The 17,959-nt window shown below is 46.5% G+C and overlaps 1 protein-coding gene across 1 annotated transcript in view; it reads left to right on the top strand.

Annotated features, from left to right (window-relative positions):
* Positions 1-17,959, top strand: part of ube2o (ubiquitin-conjugating enzyme E2O) — a 28,415-nt gene that overhangs the window by 5,097 nt on the left and 5,359 nt on the right. Inside the window, exons 2-17 of the mRNA XM_056409323.1 lie at positions 9,310-9,369; positions 9,771-9,881; positions 10,811-10,908; positions 11,034-11,097; positions 11,682-11,825; positions 11,921-12,030; positions 12,131-12,281; positions 12,573-12,630; positions 13,659-13,818; positions 14,085-14,240; positions 14,985-15,139; positions 15,460-15,572; positions 15,814-15,942; positions 16,449-16,538; positions 16,615-16,933; positions 17,567-17,919. Of these exons, the coding sequence (XP_056265298.1) occupies positions 9,310-9,369; positions 9,771-9,881; positions 10,811-10,908; positions 11,034-11,097; positions 11,682-11,825; positions 11,921-12,030; positions 12,131-12,281; positions 12,573-12,630; positions 13,659-13,818; positions 14,085-14,240; positions 14,985-15,139; positions 15,460-15,572; positions 15,814-15,942; positions 16,449-16,538; positions 16,615-16,933; positions 17,567-17,919 (2,271 nt within the window). The remainder of the gene's footprint in view (positions 1-9,309; positions 9,370-9,770; positions 9,882-10,810; positions 10,909-11,033; positions 11,098-11,681; positions 11,826-11,920; positions 12,031-12,130; positions 12,282-12,572; positions 12,631-13,658; positions 13,819-14,084; positions 14,241-14,984; positions 15,140-15,459; positions 15,573-15,813; positions 15,943-16,448; positions 16,539-16,614; positions 16,934-17,566; positions 17,920-17,959) is intronic.

The raw sequence follows: 17,959 nt of genomic DNA, 5'->3' as shown, positions 1-17,959 counted from the left end.
CCTTTTTATTGTTCTGATGCCTTTTTTATTTTAGCGACGCCCCCTCCTCAGCTAGTCGGATTGTAACTGCAACCATCTATTACTTTTGTACTTTTTTTGCACTGGGGTCAAACCTTTTGTGTGAGCTAAAACCAAATCAACATGACTTTATTTCTCTTGTAACAGTGAAATGGTCCGTTTTCCCGTTTTCAGAGTTTTATCTGCTGATAATAAATCTTTTGCTAAAAAGCCAAGGGTTGAGATCAAGGGAGAGCGTTGTAGGGGCTGGCTGCTCCGTCCTCGAGCTGGCCTTGCTCCCGTCCATCCGACGACCAAAGTCTGGTCGCACCCCGCCTGACCCTCAGAACACGCACAGCGCTGTCCTGACAGGGCTGGCTGCTCAACTGCATCCACGTGACTTTACCACACAGATGTCCTTCTGCTTCTGTCCGCGCCCCGCTCGCCATCACAGACACTGTTCTCATTACTTTGCAGGCATCTGCCTAAAAGTACCACAATAAATTCTAACAATATTACCATGAATAAACAATGGCCTTTAATTACAATATAAATGTGTATCATTATCCTGTAGCTCTTAATCTCCACTTAATATAGATATTGCCGCTATATGTAGCTAACAAATAAGCAAATGACAACGAGCCACCCACGGATAGTTAAAGCTGTGCATTCCGCGCCAGGTTTGCCTCGCCCACGCCCAAGGGTGCAATCCTACAGCGCCGTTCGTTCACGAGCCGCCTGCAGGTGCTCGAGGTAGGCTGGCAGGCGTTTGTGTAATCTGGGCCAAGGAGCCGCTGCCAAGGCCCACCCAACAGCGCTATGGAGGGCAGAGCCATAGTTAGGGTTCTGAGCACACACACACGCACACAACCAGATTTTGTCATCGCACAAACGCAAGAAAAGGAGCTCGGGTGCGGCGTTGTGTCCGATCTGATGGAAGACTTAAGGAACGGTCACAGGAAGTGTTTACATGGCTAAAATGAATTGCCGTCTAACGGGGCTTTTTCCAGAAAGCCCTTTTTTAGTGGCTGAAAGGCATTAAAGTACATTTCTACACCGAGGTCTAGTTTATGGTTCATCCTGTCTTTATTTGATCTCCTTAATGTGTGAAACTCATGATTGGTCCCTGGATGTTTTTGGGCTGTTGACTGTGGACTTCACGCCGTGTTGGCTGCCCGTGTTGATTGATGCACATCTGCAGCATCATGTCCGACAAATCCAAGCTTGCAAAACTAATTTCCCAGGGGCACCGCTTCTTGTTGCAGCTTGGGGGATGATGTCAGCAGCTTGTATTTACAGGAAATCTGACACGGACACAACATGACCGTCCAGAGTCCCCACCCTTTTTTAGGTTTGTCTTTTTCCAGCCTCATCATCTCCTCCCCCCTTCTTTCTTATCCTGCTTTCTCCCCCTCCCCCAGTCCTTCTCTCCCCTCCTAAACCCTCCTGTTCACCTCCTCCCCTTTGCGTTAACCTCCTTCCTCTCCTCCCTCCGCGTCCAGTGTTGGAGAATGTTGACGTAATGGGCTGCTGACTGGCCGTCCAGCTCCTGCCCTGAGATAATGGATCTCATATGATCCTCTTTCTCTGCATAGACCACACACACACACACACACACACACACACACACTCTGAAGTGACTTACCGAGCCGCATCAATCCCACCATCCCTCTTTCATCCCATCTTTTATTTCTCTCTCTCTTTCTCTCATCTTCTCATCCTCCCCTTTTCCCCTCTGCAGTAGTGTCACTGCCCAGTTATGTCTTATTCTCTCTCTCTCTCTCTCTCTCTCCTTCTCTTTTTCCTGTGCTAGTGTCTATTTCTGGCTCTCACTTTTCTTGTTCCCTCCCTCCTTCTGTCTCTCCCGGGATCTGTCTCGATCCCCCACTTGTTGGGCTGGCAGCCGCCTCCTCTGTGCCTCGTTCACTGCTCGTCTTCAATTTCTCCCCCCCCCCTCCCCGACACACCCAGGCCCCACCACTCCTCGCACCCTCCTCCTCTTAGCCATCTTTCGGCCCCCTACCGACTTTCTCCATTTGTTTCCTCATCGCCGTTTCATCCTCATCTTTCACTCTGTCTCCATCTTATATTCTCTGTGTGACGGTCTTTCCCTTTAATGTTCCGCTTGTTGACACTGATTTCTCTTCCTTCCTCTAATGTACACTTATCTGTGTCCTTTTTCCCTTAGTGTGCCCCCCCCCTTTCTGTATCTTATATTTTCTTCCTGTTTTCGTTCCTTTTTCCCTTCATCGGTGAAACTACAGCGTAAGAAGATCGTTCTATAATAGATGCCGTGTGCTATTAGTCTCTGTGGGTGAAAGGCCCTGTATCTGCTCTTGTTTGAATAGAGCTGTGCACCCTTCCTGCATCTGAAATACACACACTTGTGTCAGACAGCACTGTCCAGCAGCAGCGAGGAGAAGGCATCGGGGCGTGAGGGTTGATCCGAAGATTCAATTGTTTATTGCCATCTCAACCAAGGTTGCAAGGCCTCGCCGTTGATTTAGTTTTTTGCCTCATCCCATTTAAGCAGATTAATTTTATGTTATACTTTTCGTAAAATTCAGATGGAAATGAGGCTTATTTCATAAAGATCTCTATAGCGAGACATTAGGCTTATTTCATAAAGATCTCTGTCCTTGCTACATTAGGTCACTGTCAAGTGTGACGGACGCTTTATTTAGTTGAAGAAGTGCAGCATCATGTTGGCCAATGAGGAAGTTGTGACTAAGCAGTTCCCCTGACCAGTGGGACGTCAGTTTGGAGCTCTAACATGCACAAACCAACGCACAATGCCCTGAGAGATTTGTAAGTGAGTAATGAAGTACACATGTATCCTTTGGATGTGTGGACCACGGTGAGCAAACTGATGGACGGCAGAGAAGTGGATTATTCTGCAGTAATGTTCAGATACTTTTTGTTGTTGATTTTCAAGTCATAGTATGTGAGATTGGGAGCGTTTCGATTACCTCAACATGGTGACAACTGAGCTGGCGCCTCGCTGCTAACGGCGCTAAGAGCACCAACTACAACATTACATTTCGCTGACGCTTTTATCCAAAGCGACTTACAATCATTACATTCAAACACCTTAGACACACCTACAGGGAGCAGTTCAGGGTTACGTGTCTCGCTCAACACATCGACTAGGGCGGGGATTAAACCGCCAACCCTGTGATTGAATGACGGGCCTGCTAACCACAGACCCAGTCACAACAAAAGCATCAAACGGAGCTAACCGTGTTCACGTGAGGGCAACGCTCAGCTGTGACCGCTGCATGAGAGCAGTGCAGAGGACACTGTGGCTCACATCGATCCTCTAAATCTTTACATAGACGATAGTTGTGTGCTGCTGTGCTCTGAATATAACGAATGTTGCATCTTTTAAGCTTCGGATTTACTCTTTGCTCAACAGAATATAGGATATGGCTCCATGAGAGTCTGTTCACCCACTCGTGGAGACATGGAATTACATTAAACTCAAAGTGCTGAGGTGTGACGACTGCACCGTCGTCCTCACGGTTCAAGATCTAACAGAATCTGTGTGTGGGATTTCAGGTGTGTTTGTGGTGAGAAATACGGTATGTGCACCTGTTACTACGACAACCTGTGTTTGTTTCACTCCACCTTGGGTTTTGTGGATCCGATGCTGTTGCGGAGGTCAAGCTGAAAGACGAGATAGCCAGGAGTGGAGGACGGGCGTGGCCACGAGCCGCAGTCCTCTGCACTGTCACTTTTTCCTGCTCTTCCTCTTCCTCGTAGGGCACCTAAATAATGACTTGTGTTAATTAGGCCGGCAAGTCAAAGCAAAAGCTGTCCTCCATTGATCCCCGTCATCAATCTGGCCCCCCCATTCATCTGGATGGAGAGGCAGCCAAGGTCGTCTTCTATTCAGAGCCACGTACAAACGGACACTCCCACATTTATGCATTCGTGCAAGTGAGCGTTTCTTTCTTTTGTCGTCTGGGTCCACCGCCACCTTCCCGCCTCACTTCTTATCGTCACCGCACGAGCCATAGCAACAGTCAGCTGGTGTGTTGTAACCAGGCTGTCTAGGTTTCTGCAGTACGTGTTTGTGGTGATGCGGTGAATGTCTGCGCCTCCATATGCAGGAGAAATGAGAAGGGGAACCGGTTTTAATTAGTGCCATACACACTTTACTAAGTCGGCTCGTATCTGAAGCCAAACATGTCGTCGAATAAATGCATAAATCAGTGGTGTGATTATACCGTCTATGAGTGTGCCAAACAAACAACTTTCAAGGTGCAGCTTCATGTGGCACGAGGGAGGTCGAGAAGCCCCCCCTGCACACAAAGTGATGACCTTCAGTCACTGTGATCTGGCATTAGCTTGACCTCTAAACACATCACAAAGTCACAGGACCCTGCCTGTTTCTTTTAGAAGGCATCGTTTGTGACATTGTGGTTTTTATAATAAAAATAAAAGCCAAGTTTTCTCTCCAATGGTGTGAAACTAAAGCGTAAACAATTAACAATGAAAACGCATTGACACATAAATGTGCCACATCCTTAACCAAAACATGCACACATGTTTACTTAACCCTGAACAAATTGCATGTCGACGACTCTTCCTAATTCCCTTTTCATTAAGTTAAACAGTTGAGTACCCTGGGACGCGTTTCGTAAAGCAATACGGCAAGCTTATTTTGGTTAGTCTAGTCCAGTGGTTCTCAAACTGTTCCCCTCTTGTGGGCCGCAGTGGTACTACAGGAAGGGCGCAGGAGGAAATGCAGAAAGATCTTTATTGAGAACTTAACCTATTACACAAGTTCAAAGAACGCGGACATAAACGTGACAGAAAAGGTTTGAGAACCACTGGTCCAGTTAGACCGGCTAACTGTCAGTTAAAGTTGTTTCTCAACTCATTCAAACTTGCTGTAACACTGACCCGGCAGGAAAGCAATGATTTTACCACTGACTTTTAACGTGCTCCCATATTTGTTTTTACTATATTTACTACCTTCTTAAAACTATTCTAACTTCAGTAAGTATGAAATGAAGGATACACACATTATAAGATATAGACCTATGTAGAAAGTTAGTTATATAGTATGTAAGATTGAGGGTTAGTCTAAATCTAAATTACCCCCAACAGATAAAAGCTACAATCAACGGTACAATTATTTAAAAAAAATATATATATATACATTGGTCAATAATTATTTAGGTTAATGATCAGAAATGTAGTATCTAAATCCTCTATTTTCCCAGCTTTGGGATTTTGTTTATCATCTGAACTTTATTGATTGGATGTCAATCGGCCAATCACACTGTTCCACATCATCTAAAGTGGACTGCTGGCTAACAGTAGCATGCACACTCAAGACTACATTTCATTGAGCACAAGGCAACATTCACCAAGTTCAACAAATCCGTCTTTCTAGAATATTTAGCACATATTTGTAGTGTAAAGTTAGCCCTCTCATCAGACCTTTTAACCAATCGGATCAATTGTTGGAAAACCAGGCACATGATTCACTCCGGTTGGATCAAGGTGACCGTGACCCAACCGCACTAGAAAACCAGGGATCATAGTCTGCTTCCAGGAAACATCTGATAGATAATCAATGAGCAAGTTACATAATTGTTTATGCTGGCTAACTCTAAGGAGTTCAACCTAGGTTATATGATTTTCTCCAACATCATCTCCCTAAAATATGTCTTTTCTTCTCCGTCATAACACGATGAAACGGTGAGATGGCATTATCCTCCCTCCCCGACCGACACAAACACTTGAAACATGTTGGTGTTCATTTATTTTCATGACCACCACAAAGGGTGCACGTTTTGTCACTGCAGTGGATTTTTCGGTGCTTTTCAAAGAAGAGTTCCAGAGCCTCTTGATAAGGAGAGTCAGAAACATCTGGCCCATTAATTGAAATCCGCAGGCAGCAAGATGGTCTCCTTGCAGCCTGTTGCGGATGTTTGTCTTGACCTGCAAATACATAAACTGTTCGGCTTTAAAAGTGAAAGCTGATATCTTAGACACTGCTGACTGGGACTGTGAGGGCAATGGCAGCCAGCAGGCTCCTTGTTGGGTTAGGGTCAGCGACTTGTTCCATCTTCTCCACTGTGGGAGCGTTTAAAAAAAAATGCAGATATAGCGGTTTGTTTTTCACGCGACATATTCAACGCTCTCTGCCGGCTAGTGGGAGTGTGCTCACTTGTGTGCGCAGACACGCCGGCATCGGAGCTCTGCGGCGCGCGAGACGGAGAGCCGAGAAGTGTTAACGCGACACGTAGAGACAGAAATGACATGCTGCTGTGTAGAGACGATCAATAACAGACGGCTGTTTAGTTTGTTTAATAAAAGAACAAAGACGTGCTCTTTAAGAAAAGGGACCTTAAATTACTTCTGCTGTAATCTGGCGCGATAGAGAAAGTTACAGGATGGCGGGGGCGGAGATTTCAGGGGGGGGGGGGGCTGAGCGATTAAATATATCTCTTGTTATGCCTGTTTTGTGATATACAGTGATATACATGCCGAAAAGGAGCCTAATATTTCTAGACTGAAATAATATCGGCATTATAATTATTATAACTAGCGGCGGCGCTGACTGCACTCAACAAGTTCAACCAAGTGAACAGGAAATGCAGCAACGTATCCAAAGATAACAACTCTCCCTCCAGTCATTACTCAACATGCAGCAGGCCGCTGTTTGTAATGTATCTGCTCTCTTTACTCCTAATTGCTTTCTCCTCCTCTACTGTCTCTAAGCTCGGAGGCTCTGGCCGGCGGGTTGCTGCCACTGTGCTGTGAACTCACTGCCAGTAGAGCAGCTCGTGCTGTAGCTTGGTGCCTATGAGACGAGCCTTTAAAATGTGTTTTTATTTTTCTTCACTTTCTGACACACAGACCTGTGGTGTCATCATTTAGATCAGCGTCTGTAACATTGGAACGCATTAGAATTAGCTGATTTGGCATTTTTGTCAGTTTGTTGATGCTTTCTCAGCTCTGTCGTTGACAAAGTCAAAAATCCACAATTTTATGTTTTACAGTTTCAGTCGACGTTTCAGTTTCTGCAGGTGGTTTTCTTTTGTCTGTTCAGTTGTGGTTTGAAAGTTACCCGGTTTTTAAAGCGATCTAAAATGGGAAACCAAAATGTGAAACCAATGAGGAAGTGCTTTGAATCTGCATTTCTATCAGCAGCAGGGAGCAACTCCTCTTTAAACATGAGTTTATGGTCTCAATTGCTAATTTTAAGTCTTCTTCATTCAAGCATAAAGTACATTTTTGTAAATTATGGTCCGTTCAAAAGTCAAATAGATGATAAAGCACAGTATGCTTAAAGGCGGGGCTACCTTGTGATTGACTGGTCACTACCACGGCACGGCATTGTCTGTGTTTTTGTGTGTGTTCAGATCATGAAAGTTATTTGTAATGTTTTGGTCGTCCAAAAATGTCTCATTCAGCGATCGGTCGTACTTGGCTCCACCCTCTCATGTCACTTCTGGTTGCAAACAAAATCAAAATGCCCACAGACCACAAGCCAATGGGGGACATCACGGTGACGACGCCCACCTTTCACGTACAGTCTGCAGACCAGACCCACTTCTAACTGTCTACACATGTATCGGTATATACATTATTGATTATGTCTCAAGATTATACATTATAGGTACAAATTGTCAGTGTAATGCGAAGCCCCAAAAGTAACCTTCACCACGTTTATGTTTTTAAATAAAACACCCACACACTGTTTTGCTGTCCTCGGCTCTTTTTAAGCATTTTTCCATTTCGTTCTTGTTGTTTTCTTCCACACTTGTGTAGATCACGGAGGCCGAGGAGCTGCAGCGGCCGTGAGGGATAGAGAGCAGCAGCCACTTGCCCTGAGTAGTAAATGGATCATAGAGGAGCAAATGTTGGCTGATTGTCTGTGCTGTATTGCTGAGTGCTTCCTAAAACTTTGAGCTGTCCTTTTGGAAGGATTAATCCAGCAGTTCATAAAATCACATTATACCCTCGCACCATTTTGTCCGATGGCATGAGAGGCTTAGACCCGTGGCTCCATTTTGTGCCTGACTCATTGTTGGAGAAGCAACGCTGTGGTGTGAAGTTCTGTCTTAATGTCAAGTAGGTCAAGTTAAGTAGTCGGGGTGCCTTCATCATCCTCTTCCCTCCTTTCTAGAGGTAATACAGATGAAGGATGAGGAGGAAGGCAGGGCCGCCGTGCTGATTCATGGGTTTGGATGGTTGTTTTACTCGAGTAGCATTTAGTTGGGCTTTCTGAGCAAATTCTGAAAACAAAATATTTGTATAGCTTTTTTTTGTTGATCATGAAAGTTAATTCCTGAAACGGTAGTTAAACAAACTTCATATCGTTCATCAGTGGGGGAAGTGTGCTCGGTTGTCATGGAGATGGTTCAGTTGACCATCGTTCACTTCAGGGAGGCCGCGGAGAGGCCAGTGGCAAAACGAGTCAACGCACCTTTTTCCAAAACGCATTGCGACGTGATTAAAGCGGCGGCTGTTGCTCAGGGGGGGGGTCGCCCTTTCATCACATGGTTTGGCCACTTAAACCTCATCCCTAATGTATGTGACAAAATAATAACAAAGAAATATCTACCTGGCAAGTTCAGGTTGATTTCTTTGTAATGTAATAGCAGAGGTTTTATGTTTACCCGGAGGTTGTTGCGACGAAGGATAAAATGATGATCCTCCAATCTCACGGCCTTGCTGGATCCTATTTAATCATCTTCAGGCGACAACGCCCCACCAACACCATTTTAATTCAGGGCTATTATAACCGGCATAGTGACTCGGCTCACGGGAACAGGGTTTCCCACTGCGACTGGGAGCTGAGCTGGTGCCAAGTTTAGCCCACAGCGGCTCCTGTTTTCTAACCCGAGTCTCTCCGGGCTCGTAGTTCTTGCTCATCGCCGTGCTGCCGCCATCTGTCCGTCAAGCTGTCGGTTCCGTCGTTGTAAAACCACGTCGTTTCACAAGCCCTATTTTTATTTCAATGTTTGGATTCATAATTGATGGTGACGGTGTTCTCACACTAGAAGCTCACGCCAGCCGGCTCGGTGAAATGCGTCTCTCTGTCTGGATGACACAGTAATTAGATCGGCTCTCCGGGGGCGTTACAGCTCTGCTGACTGTGCATATTGCGGTCTTCACAAGTCACAGCCTCGTCTATGTGGAGTTGGTTTCATTTCAAAGTTCTTCTCCAGAGTTCGTCACGAGGTCATTGATGTGAAGAGTTCTCTTCTGCAGTCATCACGAGAAAATGATGTCGTTCACCCAGCTGTGTTGGCCTCCATTTTCTAAACTCGTGTCCTTCTTTTTCAGCTGAAACTTGAAGATCGATCCATCGTCATCAGAGACATTGTGCGAAGAAATAATTCTAATGTAAGTGAGAAGATACTTTTTTACAATCACTCTCTCTTTTTACTTCACCTCCATCATTCTGACTTTCTAGCTGTCTTTCAATCAACTCTCACTCTCTCTCTCTCTCTTTGTTAGTCGTGTCACTGTTCACCGCTCTGTTCCATTTGCTGCATCAGACATGACTGGAATATCATCGCAGGTCGACGCTGACGATCTGCCAAGAGTCGGCTTTCTCTGTGAAAGCAATACACCAGAATAAAACACTTTTTTTCTTTTGGCTAAAATAAAGCGTTGTGGTGTTCACAAAGCATCAACCCAGTGACTCGGAAACGTAAAAAAAAGAAGAAGCAATAGCCAGGATACTGCAGCTGTGACGGTAACGTACGTGATAATACACTGAACTTGTATTTGTTGCATTCCAGGACAACCAGTGTGGTATCGTGACCAACATTGACATCGAGTGTGCCGTGAAACTGGTGGGAACCAACTGTGTTCTGTATCCAGTGAACAGCAAAGACCTGCAGCACATCTGGGTAAGACGTTCCACCGACGGGCCTTCTTACTCAGGATCAGCTTCTTTAAGTCCATTTGTGGTAACGCTTCCTTTTACAGGTTCCCTGGAAATATCAATTTAATCTCGAGGCAATTATATCTCGACTCGCACATGTGAAGAGATGTTTGCCCACCTGTGTACAGATGAGTCAAAGTCACACATCTGCTTCCAGAAGCTGCCAACAATGTTATGTTTTAATGCAGCAACAGTAACATATGCCGGATGACGCCCTCTGTACTGACATTAAGCCATTATCATTATTATCTGATCATTATTACCAAGTTACTTGTTAGTTCTTTCCAAGACATCTTTTAGGAAATGACAGACGCAGAAATAAAGCATTATCAAATGTAAGGTTCAGGTTACTTTATTGGTACCCGGAGGTAGACTTGGTTTGCAATGTGAAGTGAGGCATTTATCTTGAAAATATTACAATCAACATTAAAAATGTGTTCACCGTAATGATGGCTGCTGAAACAAGGCTGTTCCTATATCGCTTTGTTCTGCACTTTGGTACTAAATACCTCCGTCTGGAGGGAAGGAGCTGAGACTCCCTGTACAAAAGGTGTGAGTCATCCTTTAAGATGGAGCTGGCTAGCCGGTGTAACCGTCTCATATACAGGTACTCTGGGCTCAGCTGGGACCCACCAATCAGCCTGCTGGACCATTTCACGATGTCATTCTCAGATATTACAATACAATACACATTTAGCAATAATACATATTATCATATGTGATTTTAAATGTCTTAACGGTCAAGGGCTAAGACGATGAAAGTGTGACCCCGGCACTTTTTGTCTGTCAGAGTAACGTGGAAAATTATGTTCTGCAAGTTACTACGGTGCACAATTGTTTTAACACGTGTTTGAATACGTTGATGATAAAGTTTCCTTTTTGTGTTCCCTCTAGTCATTTATGTACGGCGACTACATCGCCTATGACTTCTGGCTGGGGAAAGTGTACGACCTCACGAATCACATCATCCTCAAGCTCTCCAACGGTGCCAGGTAGTCTGTCTGTGTCTGTCTGTGGTTAAACTGTCACCATGTTGGAGTCTGTCGGCAACACGCTGCTACACATTCATCAGTGCCAAATCCAGTGACCGGTCCTCCCCCCCCCCCTCTCCCTCCAGGTGCTCCATGAGTGTGGAGGACGGTGCCAAGCTTTACGACGTCTGTCCACATGTCAGCGATTCGGTACGTAGCCCCCAGCTCTTATCTGTCCCCTGATCAGGTGCATCCACCCTGAGCAGAGCAGCTGCTATGCCTCATTTCTACTTCTGTGGAAAAGCTTGCGCACAACACGACACGTAGGCGCAAAGCCGCAGGAGTATGAACAAGGTGCTAGACGGGGCCACAAGAAGCTGGTTCCCAGTCTGGTAGTGGAGCGGAACTTTTAACTGGTTATGAAACCATCTCAATGTAATGCCGATGACTCTGTATGACCTCGTTAAGTAAACCAGACAATCAGCTAGATGATCGGCTATCTCTATATGGTTATTGTTAATGCTTAGTATCAGTAGCCCCGGGTCGGGGGGCTGCGCTCCAGCTCAGGCCTCCAGCAGCAACCAGGTAAAGGCAGTATTGTCTTTGGAAACATGCACGATCAGCACAAAATGAAAGTTCCTTGGAGAAAAGTGAGAATTAAAAAGACATTTGCTGCATTGCAAACGCAATGTGCTTAACTTTAATGTGACTTTGTTTTATAAAATACATTCTTGTGTCGGTCATGTTGATTCTAAGTGTTGTTGCATACCTTGTTTCCTGTGTTTGTTCTCCAGGGTCTGTTCTTCGACGAGGCGTATGGTTTCTACCCAGGCCAGGTCCTCATCGGTCCGGCCAAAGTCTTCTCTAACGTACAGTGGCTGTCGGGGGTCAAACCTGTCCTCAGCCGGAAGTGCAAGTTCAGGGTGGTGGTCGAGGAGGTGAGACGACGATGCCCCTCCTCCTCTTCTCCTTTTTGATGGCCAACTGTACTGCGTCTTACATTGTCTCCGTGGTGTCGTCGCGCTCTCCTCAGGTGAAAGTGGTGGAACTGAAGGTGACCTGGATCACAAAGAGCTACTCTCCCAAAGGCTCGGACAGCGTGTATCCGCCTGCCTCCACCATCACACAGGAACATCTCTGCTGGTCAGTCTGAATATTCCTCTCTGTGTCCTCGAACGGATTTCTGTTCGCCGAGCGGACACAACCTGACGCTGTATGTTGTTGCTGCGCTGGTTGGGTTTAGGGTGAGGCGTCTAGGATACTACGACCACACCCAGAGGCAGCTGGGAGAGAGGGCCCTTTATGTTTTCCATGCCAAGGGGGACGCCACGCGCATCACCTGTGAAGGGCCCGAGGGTGCCCCCTTCCTGCCTGAAGACCCTGCGGCCAGAAAGGTGAGGAGTAAATGCATTTATTTATTCCTACATGTCACAGTATAGATTAAATTGTGCCAAAGAACTTGTTATATATATATATATATATATATGTGTATGTATACATACAATAAAGTAGCTTGATGCAGCCTGTTATCTCCTCCAGAGTTTAACAGTTAAATCTAGGCGTCTGGTGTATTTTAAGAAAGTTGTCCTTGAATGTTGGATTACCCCCCGGTATTACAGACGCCGTCAGTACTGCGCGGCTGTGCGCCACCTTAACGCGGGTTTGTCTGTGTGTGTCTTACGCAGTTGAAAAGGTTGTTCAAGAAGGATTCGGGGAAGAAGACGGAAACTGCCGACTCACAAGGTGCCAAACAACACACTGAAGAGAAAACACAGTATCCAGAGGAACATAGAACACGCGCGCACACACACACACACACACACACACACACACACTTACAGACACTCTTCTAGACACTCTTCTGCTCTCTCATGTTGTCAGTGATGCCTCTAATATGGACTCGGCAAGGCTCTGGTGTTGGTGAATTTCACGAACCTAAAAATAGACGTGTTGTATTACATTACCATTTTAAGAGGCTGGGAAGATATTAATTGGGATATTTTTGCACGTCACACAGTGACATGGCTGTTTCTCTCGGAGATCAGCTATTATTATTCTACGGTGGTTTTTTTAGGTCCAGATTATTTTAGCTTTTAATTGATTGGTTGGGTAGTTTAAGATGATTTGGTCTTGTAAAACTTTCTGTTCTAACTAATGTCTCATGTGAAAATGCTGCTGGTCATCACCCTTAATCATTCGTCAATCAAATGACCAGTATGCAGAGCATTTGCTCTTAGCAGGAAGACAGAAGTGAGAGCAGATGAATTTGGGTTGTATATGAACGATGAGCGTGATAAATATATTTTCTCTCACGCGCGCACATTTATGGCGCTTAATCAGTCAGAAAAGTGTGCGATATTATTTGCTTACATCCTCCCTAAAGTAGCAGAGAACTAAGTGTCTCAATGCAAAGCCGAGTAGGAATGATTTAAAGTTCCTGTGAGACGTCGGGCAGTCTTTTCCACAAATGGGGCTCGGCACTGAGGGAACACACTAAGTGGATATTGGAGCTGAAGTGCAGCACACTTGAGCTCCTAAAGCATTGTGCATGGAGGATGACCATTTCTCTCCTGTAAAGCCGTAGCAAAATAAAAGCTGTGAGCTCATTGTTTTTCTCCAGTTTTCATTGATTTGCCGCAGAGACTGAAAAAGCAATCTAATGTGGTTTTGCGTCTGCATATTTTTTGGGCATATAGTATTACATCTCCTGTTTTGAATAGAAATTCTCTTTTTAGATAAAATTCCTAATGTGTACTCGTATCTCTCGCCAGGGGAGCACAGATCAGAGCCGACCGACTCGTCTCATCCCAACAACGGCTCTGTGGCGCCCATCCAGAACCCTCCGGACTCCCAGAACACCATCGACCCCTCGGCTGAACACGGGGAGCAGGACGCCGACGACGAGGCGGCAGAAGACACGGACGATACCAGGTCTGTTACCAGTTCCGACATGTCCCGCTCATCTTCAGGTACTGGACAGTTCAGGGCTGCTAAGATACGTCTGCAGGAGCTTCATATAGTTCTACGTTCAGCCCAGTTCTTTTTTCTGTGCTGTGAATGTAATCAACAGTTAGTCAGTGAATCCATTCGTTGATAGAAAACGTAACGAGCTGCCAAAGTGCTGAAGCTGCCTAGGATTCTTTGGTCTGTTCCATTATTCCCGTGATGTGAAAGAGTGGCTGTTGTCTCGGCTGCAGCTCTCTGACGTCATCGGCCAGCTCCACAGCCTCCTCTCAGAGCGGCGGCCTCGGGGTCCACCGCAAGAAGAGCGTCCCGCTCTCCATCCGTAACCTGAAGCGGAAGCACAAGAAGAAGAGGACCAAGTTTTCCCGCGAGTTCAAGCCCGGAGACCGGTGGGTTAGCGGCAGTGAGCGTTCCTTCTGCGCTGCGGTTGCACTGCTTTTTACTTTTCTTTGTTTCATCCCTTCTCGTTTTCCTCTATTCATACCCTCTTCATTTCTTACTCTCTTTCCTACTGGTCAACCTCTCATCCATGTGACCAGTGATGGATCCGGACCTTTTTATTTTATCTGAAGTGTTTTGACATTTGACAAATACATAAGTCTGAACATTTAGACCCCCCCCCCCCCCCCCCCACACACACACACAACTGTTTCAGGACTTTGGTGTGGTAACCAGACCAGTGACATCATCGGCTATTGACTAATAAACAGCTGTTCACCTTGTAACGCTGACAACAGATTGTGTGTGTGCGCCCCTTCGACCTCTCTTGTGTGTCAGAGGGCTCGTGTCTCGATGTGTCTGACCGTGACACTGGAGCTCCACAGCGGCCTCACACACAAAGTCTTTCAGTGCCGGCAACCGATTGTGTCACTTCCGTAGCCGCACACTGTCACACTCGTCCTCAGTTGAAAAAGACGCGCTCCTCTCTCGCTTGTTCTGCTCCAGCAAACAAACCACAACTCTGCAGGTGTTCTGCTCCTTCCCTTGTTAGTTTTTCCAAGAGATTCATGTTTTCTAAAGCAAAGTCCTTTAAGTTTCAGTTTGACGACCTGCAGTCGGGATAAAGGGGACAGACGGGTCACCGTGGCATGACTCTGGTTCTACTGTCAATGTTCCCCTTTGTTGTTGTGCAGGGTCGCAGTGGAAGTGGTGTCCACAAAGACCACCGCTGATGTGATGTGGAAGGACGGGCGGGTGGAGACGGGGATCCGATCAAATGACCTCATCCCCATCCAGCACCTCGACAGCCATGAGTTTTGTCCCGGAGACTTCGTGGTGGACAAACGACGTGAGATAAATTAGTTTGCTAAAAAAATAGTTTACGACCAATTTTGACATTTTATGTTTAGTTGTATCGCTTCTTCTGACCGGCGAGAACAAACCGCGTGTCAGATTGGTGTCCTTGTGGACTGCGATGAGATACACCTTGTACCCAAAGTATCACCATCATTTTCTGAAACATGCCAAGTTTGTGTGTCGTGAAATGGACTGAAAAAAACAGGACTGTACGTTCAAGGCTTTAATGTTACAGGAAACAAATCATTCACAGGTTTAAAGTGTTTTGTGTCCATTGTTTTTCTCTCTAAACTATGTTTGTGTCCGTCTCAGCCCAAGCCCTCCAGGACCCGGGAGTGTACGGTGTGATCCAGTCTGGTGACCACAAGGGCCGAACTTGTATCGTCAAGTGGATCAAACTCAACTCCACCAGCGACGACGTGGAGGTCAGTCAGGAAAACAAGACGGCAGTGTTTTTGTTTTAAAGGATGTGAAAAACATTGGTAGAGTGGGGGACATTTAAAAACACATTGTTAGTTGTTAGTTGTGTGTGTGTGTGTGTGTGTGTTCTCACGACTGTCGTACATCGTGAACAGGTGGTCCCATGCATTTATACCCCGCTGCTGGATATGACTAAATGAAAAGGCCCAGTTTTGTTCTCTTATTTTCTTTTTTGCTTTATTCCAGGTTTTCGGTATGGAGGAGGATGTCAGTGTCTACGACATCGCAGATCACCCAGACTTTCACTTCCGCACCACCGACATCGTCATCAGAATATGGAACTCGGAGAACGAACGCCACGACTGCGAAAACGAGGTGAGAAGAATCGCAAATGTGTTTACTCTACCCGCATCGGCGTGGAGGAGGTGGGCAAAATAATAGAAACGCCTCTCAGTTTAACGCAATGAACTTCAGAACCCCAAAACAACAGTTGGAAAAACTGAATATGCAGCGTTTATTGCAGTTCTAGCTCCTAAACGATGAACAAAGCTTTTCTCCTGCACTAACGTCACAATGTCAACCAAGCCCACAAACTAAAGAGTCCAACTGGTCAAGCACACATCGGCCTCCAGAGGGACTGTTCTCATTGGGATGACCTCCTGGCAAAGCGAGTTCTAAACACTGCATGTTTGTCATGTTCTCGCCAGAATATAACCACGACTACTAACTTAAAAATGATGACACAAAACCAGAAGTTTACTCCAAAGGGCTTGACGATCAATAAACGCACATTATGCCCCGAGCCCCCTTTTTAGTCTTGTTTTCATATTGTGTTGCTGGCTGTTAATGACGCTCGTGTTTCTACACCCACTTTCCCTCAGACGTCGGTCGGCCAGGTGTCCAGGGTGGACGTGAGCAGCAAAGTGGAGGTGGTGTGGGCGGATAACTCCATGACCATCGTCCTGCCACAGGTAGATGTGTTTTCTGAATGACAATGAGTGACATTAGAAGGGAGACGCTGATGGTCTCCTAATAACACGCACGCAGCACCTTTACAACGTGGAGTCTGAGATCGAGGACACGGACTACGACTCGGTGGAGGAGACGAGCAGCGTCCTGTCCACCGAGGAGTGGGAGGACGACAGCGACAGCTGGGAGACGGACAACGGCCTCATCACCGAGGACGACAGCTGCGTCAACAATGCCGATGTCATCGAGACGTCGACTCCGACCCCCACGAGCTCCGCGGTGTTTATCATCCCCCCTCAAGAGGGCAGCAAAGCTGGGGTCACCAGCCCCACTAAAGGAGGCCCCGGAGAGGAGGGAGAAGCCTCGGTGGCTGCTGCCAGCCCTGCTTCTGGAGGAGGTGCGGAGCTTTTATTATGACATTTATGTTATTGCTTCAGGTGAATAGTGTTCACTCAAACACGGGACTAAAAGACTGCAGGAACTTTCCCCCAGAACGAGGAACCACACCGTGTCTGGTTGATGAAGATAATACAATTTAAAGTAGTCGTCGGGCTTTTAGTTATTTTCTGAACGTTTCATGGCGATTACGTTCTAAAGCACAAATGCAACACCATCAAACACTCAACAGAAGATTTACTGTGTAGATGAGCGCTCTTTAAAAAAAAAACTTTCCTCTGTATTTCATTCATTACATCTATCTTTCATCAGTAAATAGTATGCAGCAGTAAATGTTGGAATAAGATGAAACCAAGACACCCCCCCGCCCACACACACACACACACACCCACACCAAAAACACAGGGAGTGTGTTTACCGCTGAGCCCTCCTCAGTCTCCGGAAAAGGGAAAAGCAGTCCGGAGACTAAAATGGCCAAAAAGGTTCCTGCAGTCGAAAATGGGCGAGAACGATATCTTTGACTTCAAGCATCTCTTGATGCCTTTTCAATCACAGAAAGTGTTCTTCCTGTGTCCAGTTTGACAGGTTTTTAATTATTACTGCACGCATGTGTTCACTTATCCTCCCCGCTCAGGAACCACTTCAGGAGCGGAGAAGCCCAGCAAAGACGGGGCCTCTCGGGGCTTCAAGGAGCTGAAAGAGGCCCTGAAGATCCTGGAGAGCCTGAAGAACATGACCGTGGAGCAGCTCTGGACCGGCGGCTCTCCGACCTCCCCGACCTCCGTCGAACCCGCCTCGGCAACAAACGTGGTGACTTCGGTGACGCCCACGGCCCCGGAGAAACCGACGAGGGAGAAGCGCTTCCTGGACGACATCAAGAAGCTGCAGGAGAACCTGAGGAAGACGCTGGACAACGTGGCCATCGTGGAGGAGGAGAAGATGGAGGCCGTGGTGGAGGCGGGCGGAAGTGGAGGAGCGGGGCCAGAGGTAGGCGGAGGGGATCCACAACGAGGCTCGGTCGATGGGA

Source organism: Pseudoliparis swirei, chromosome 24, assembly GCF_029220125.1.
Source record: "Pseudoliparis swirei isolate HS2019 ecotype Mariana Trench chromosome 24, NWPU_hadal_v1, whole genome shotgun sequence".
Classification (NCBI taxonomy): domain Eukaryota; kingdom Metazoa; phylum Chordata; class Actinopteri; order Perciformes; family Liparidae; genus Pseudoliparis; species Pseudoliparis swirei.
Note: the sequence above shows the minus strand (reverse complement) of the source record. Positions and strands in the feature narration are given on the sequence as shown.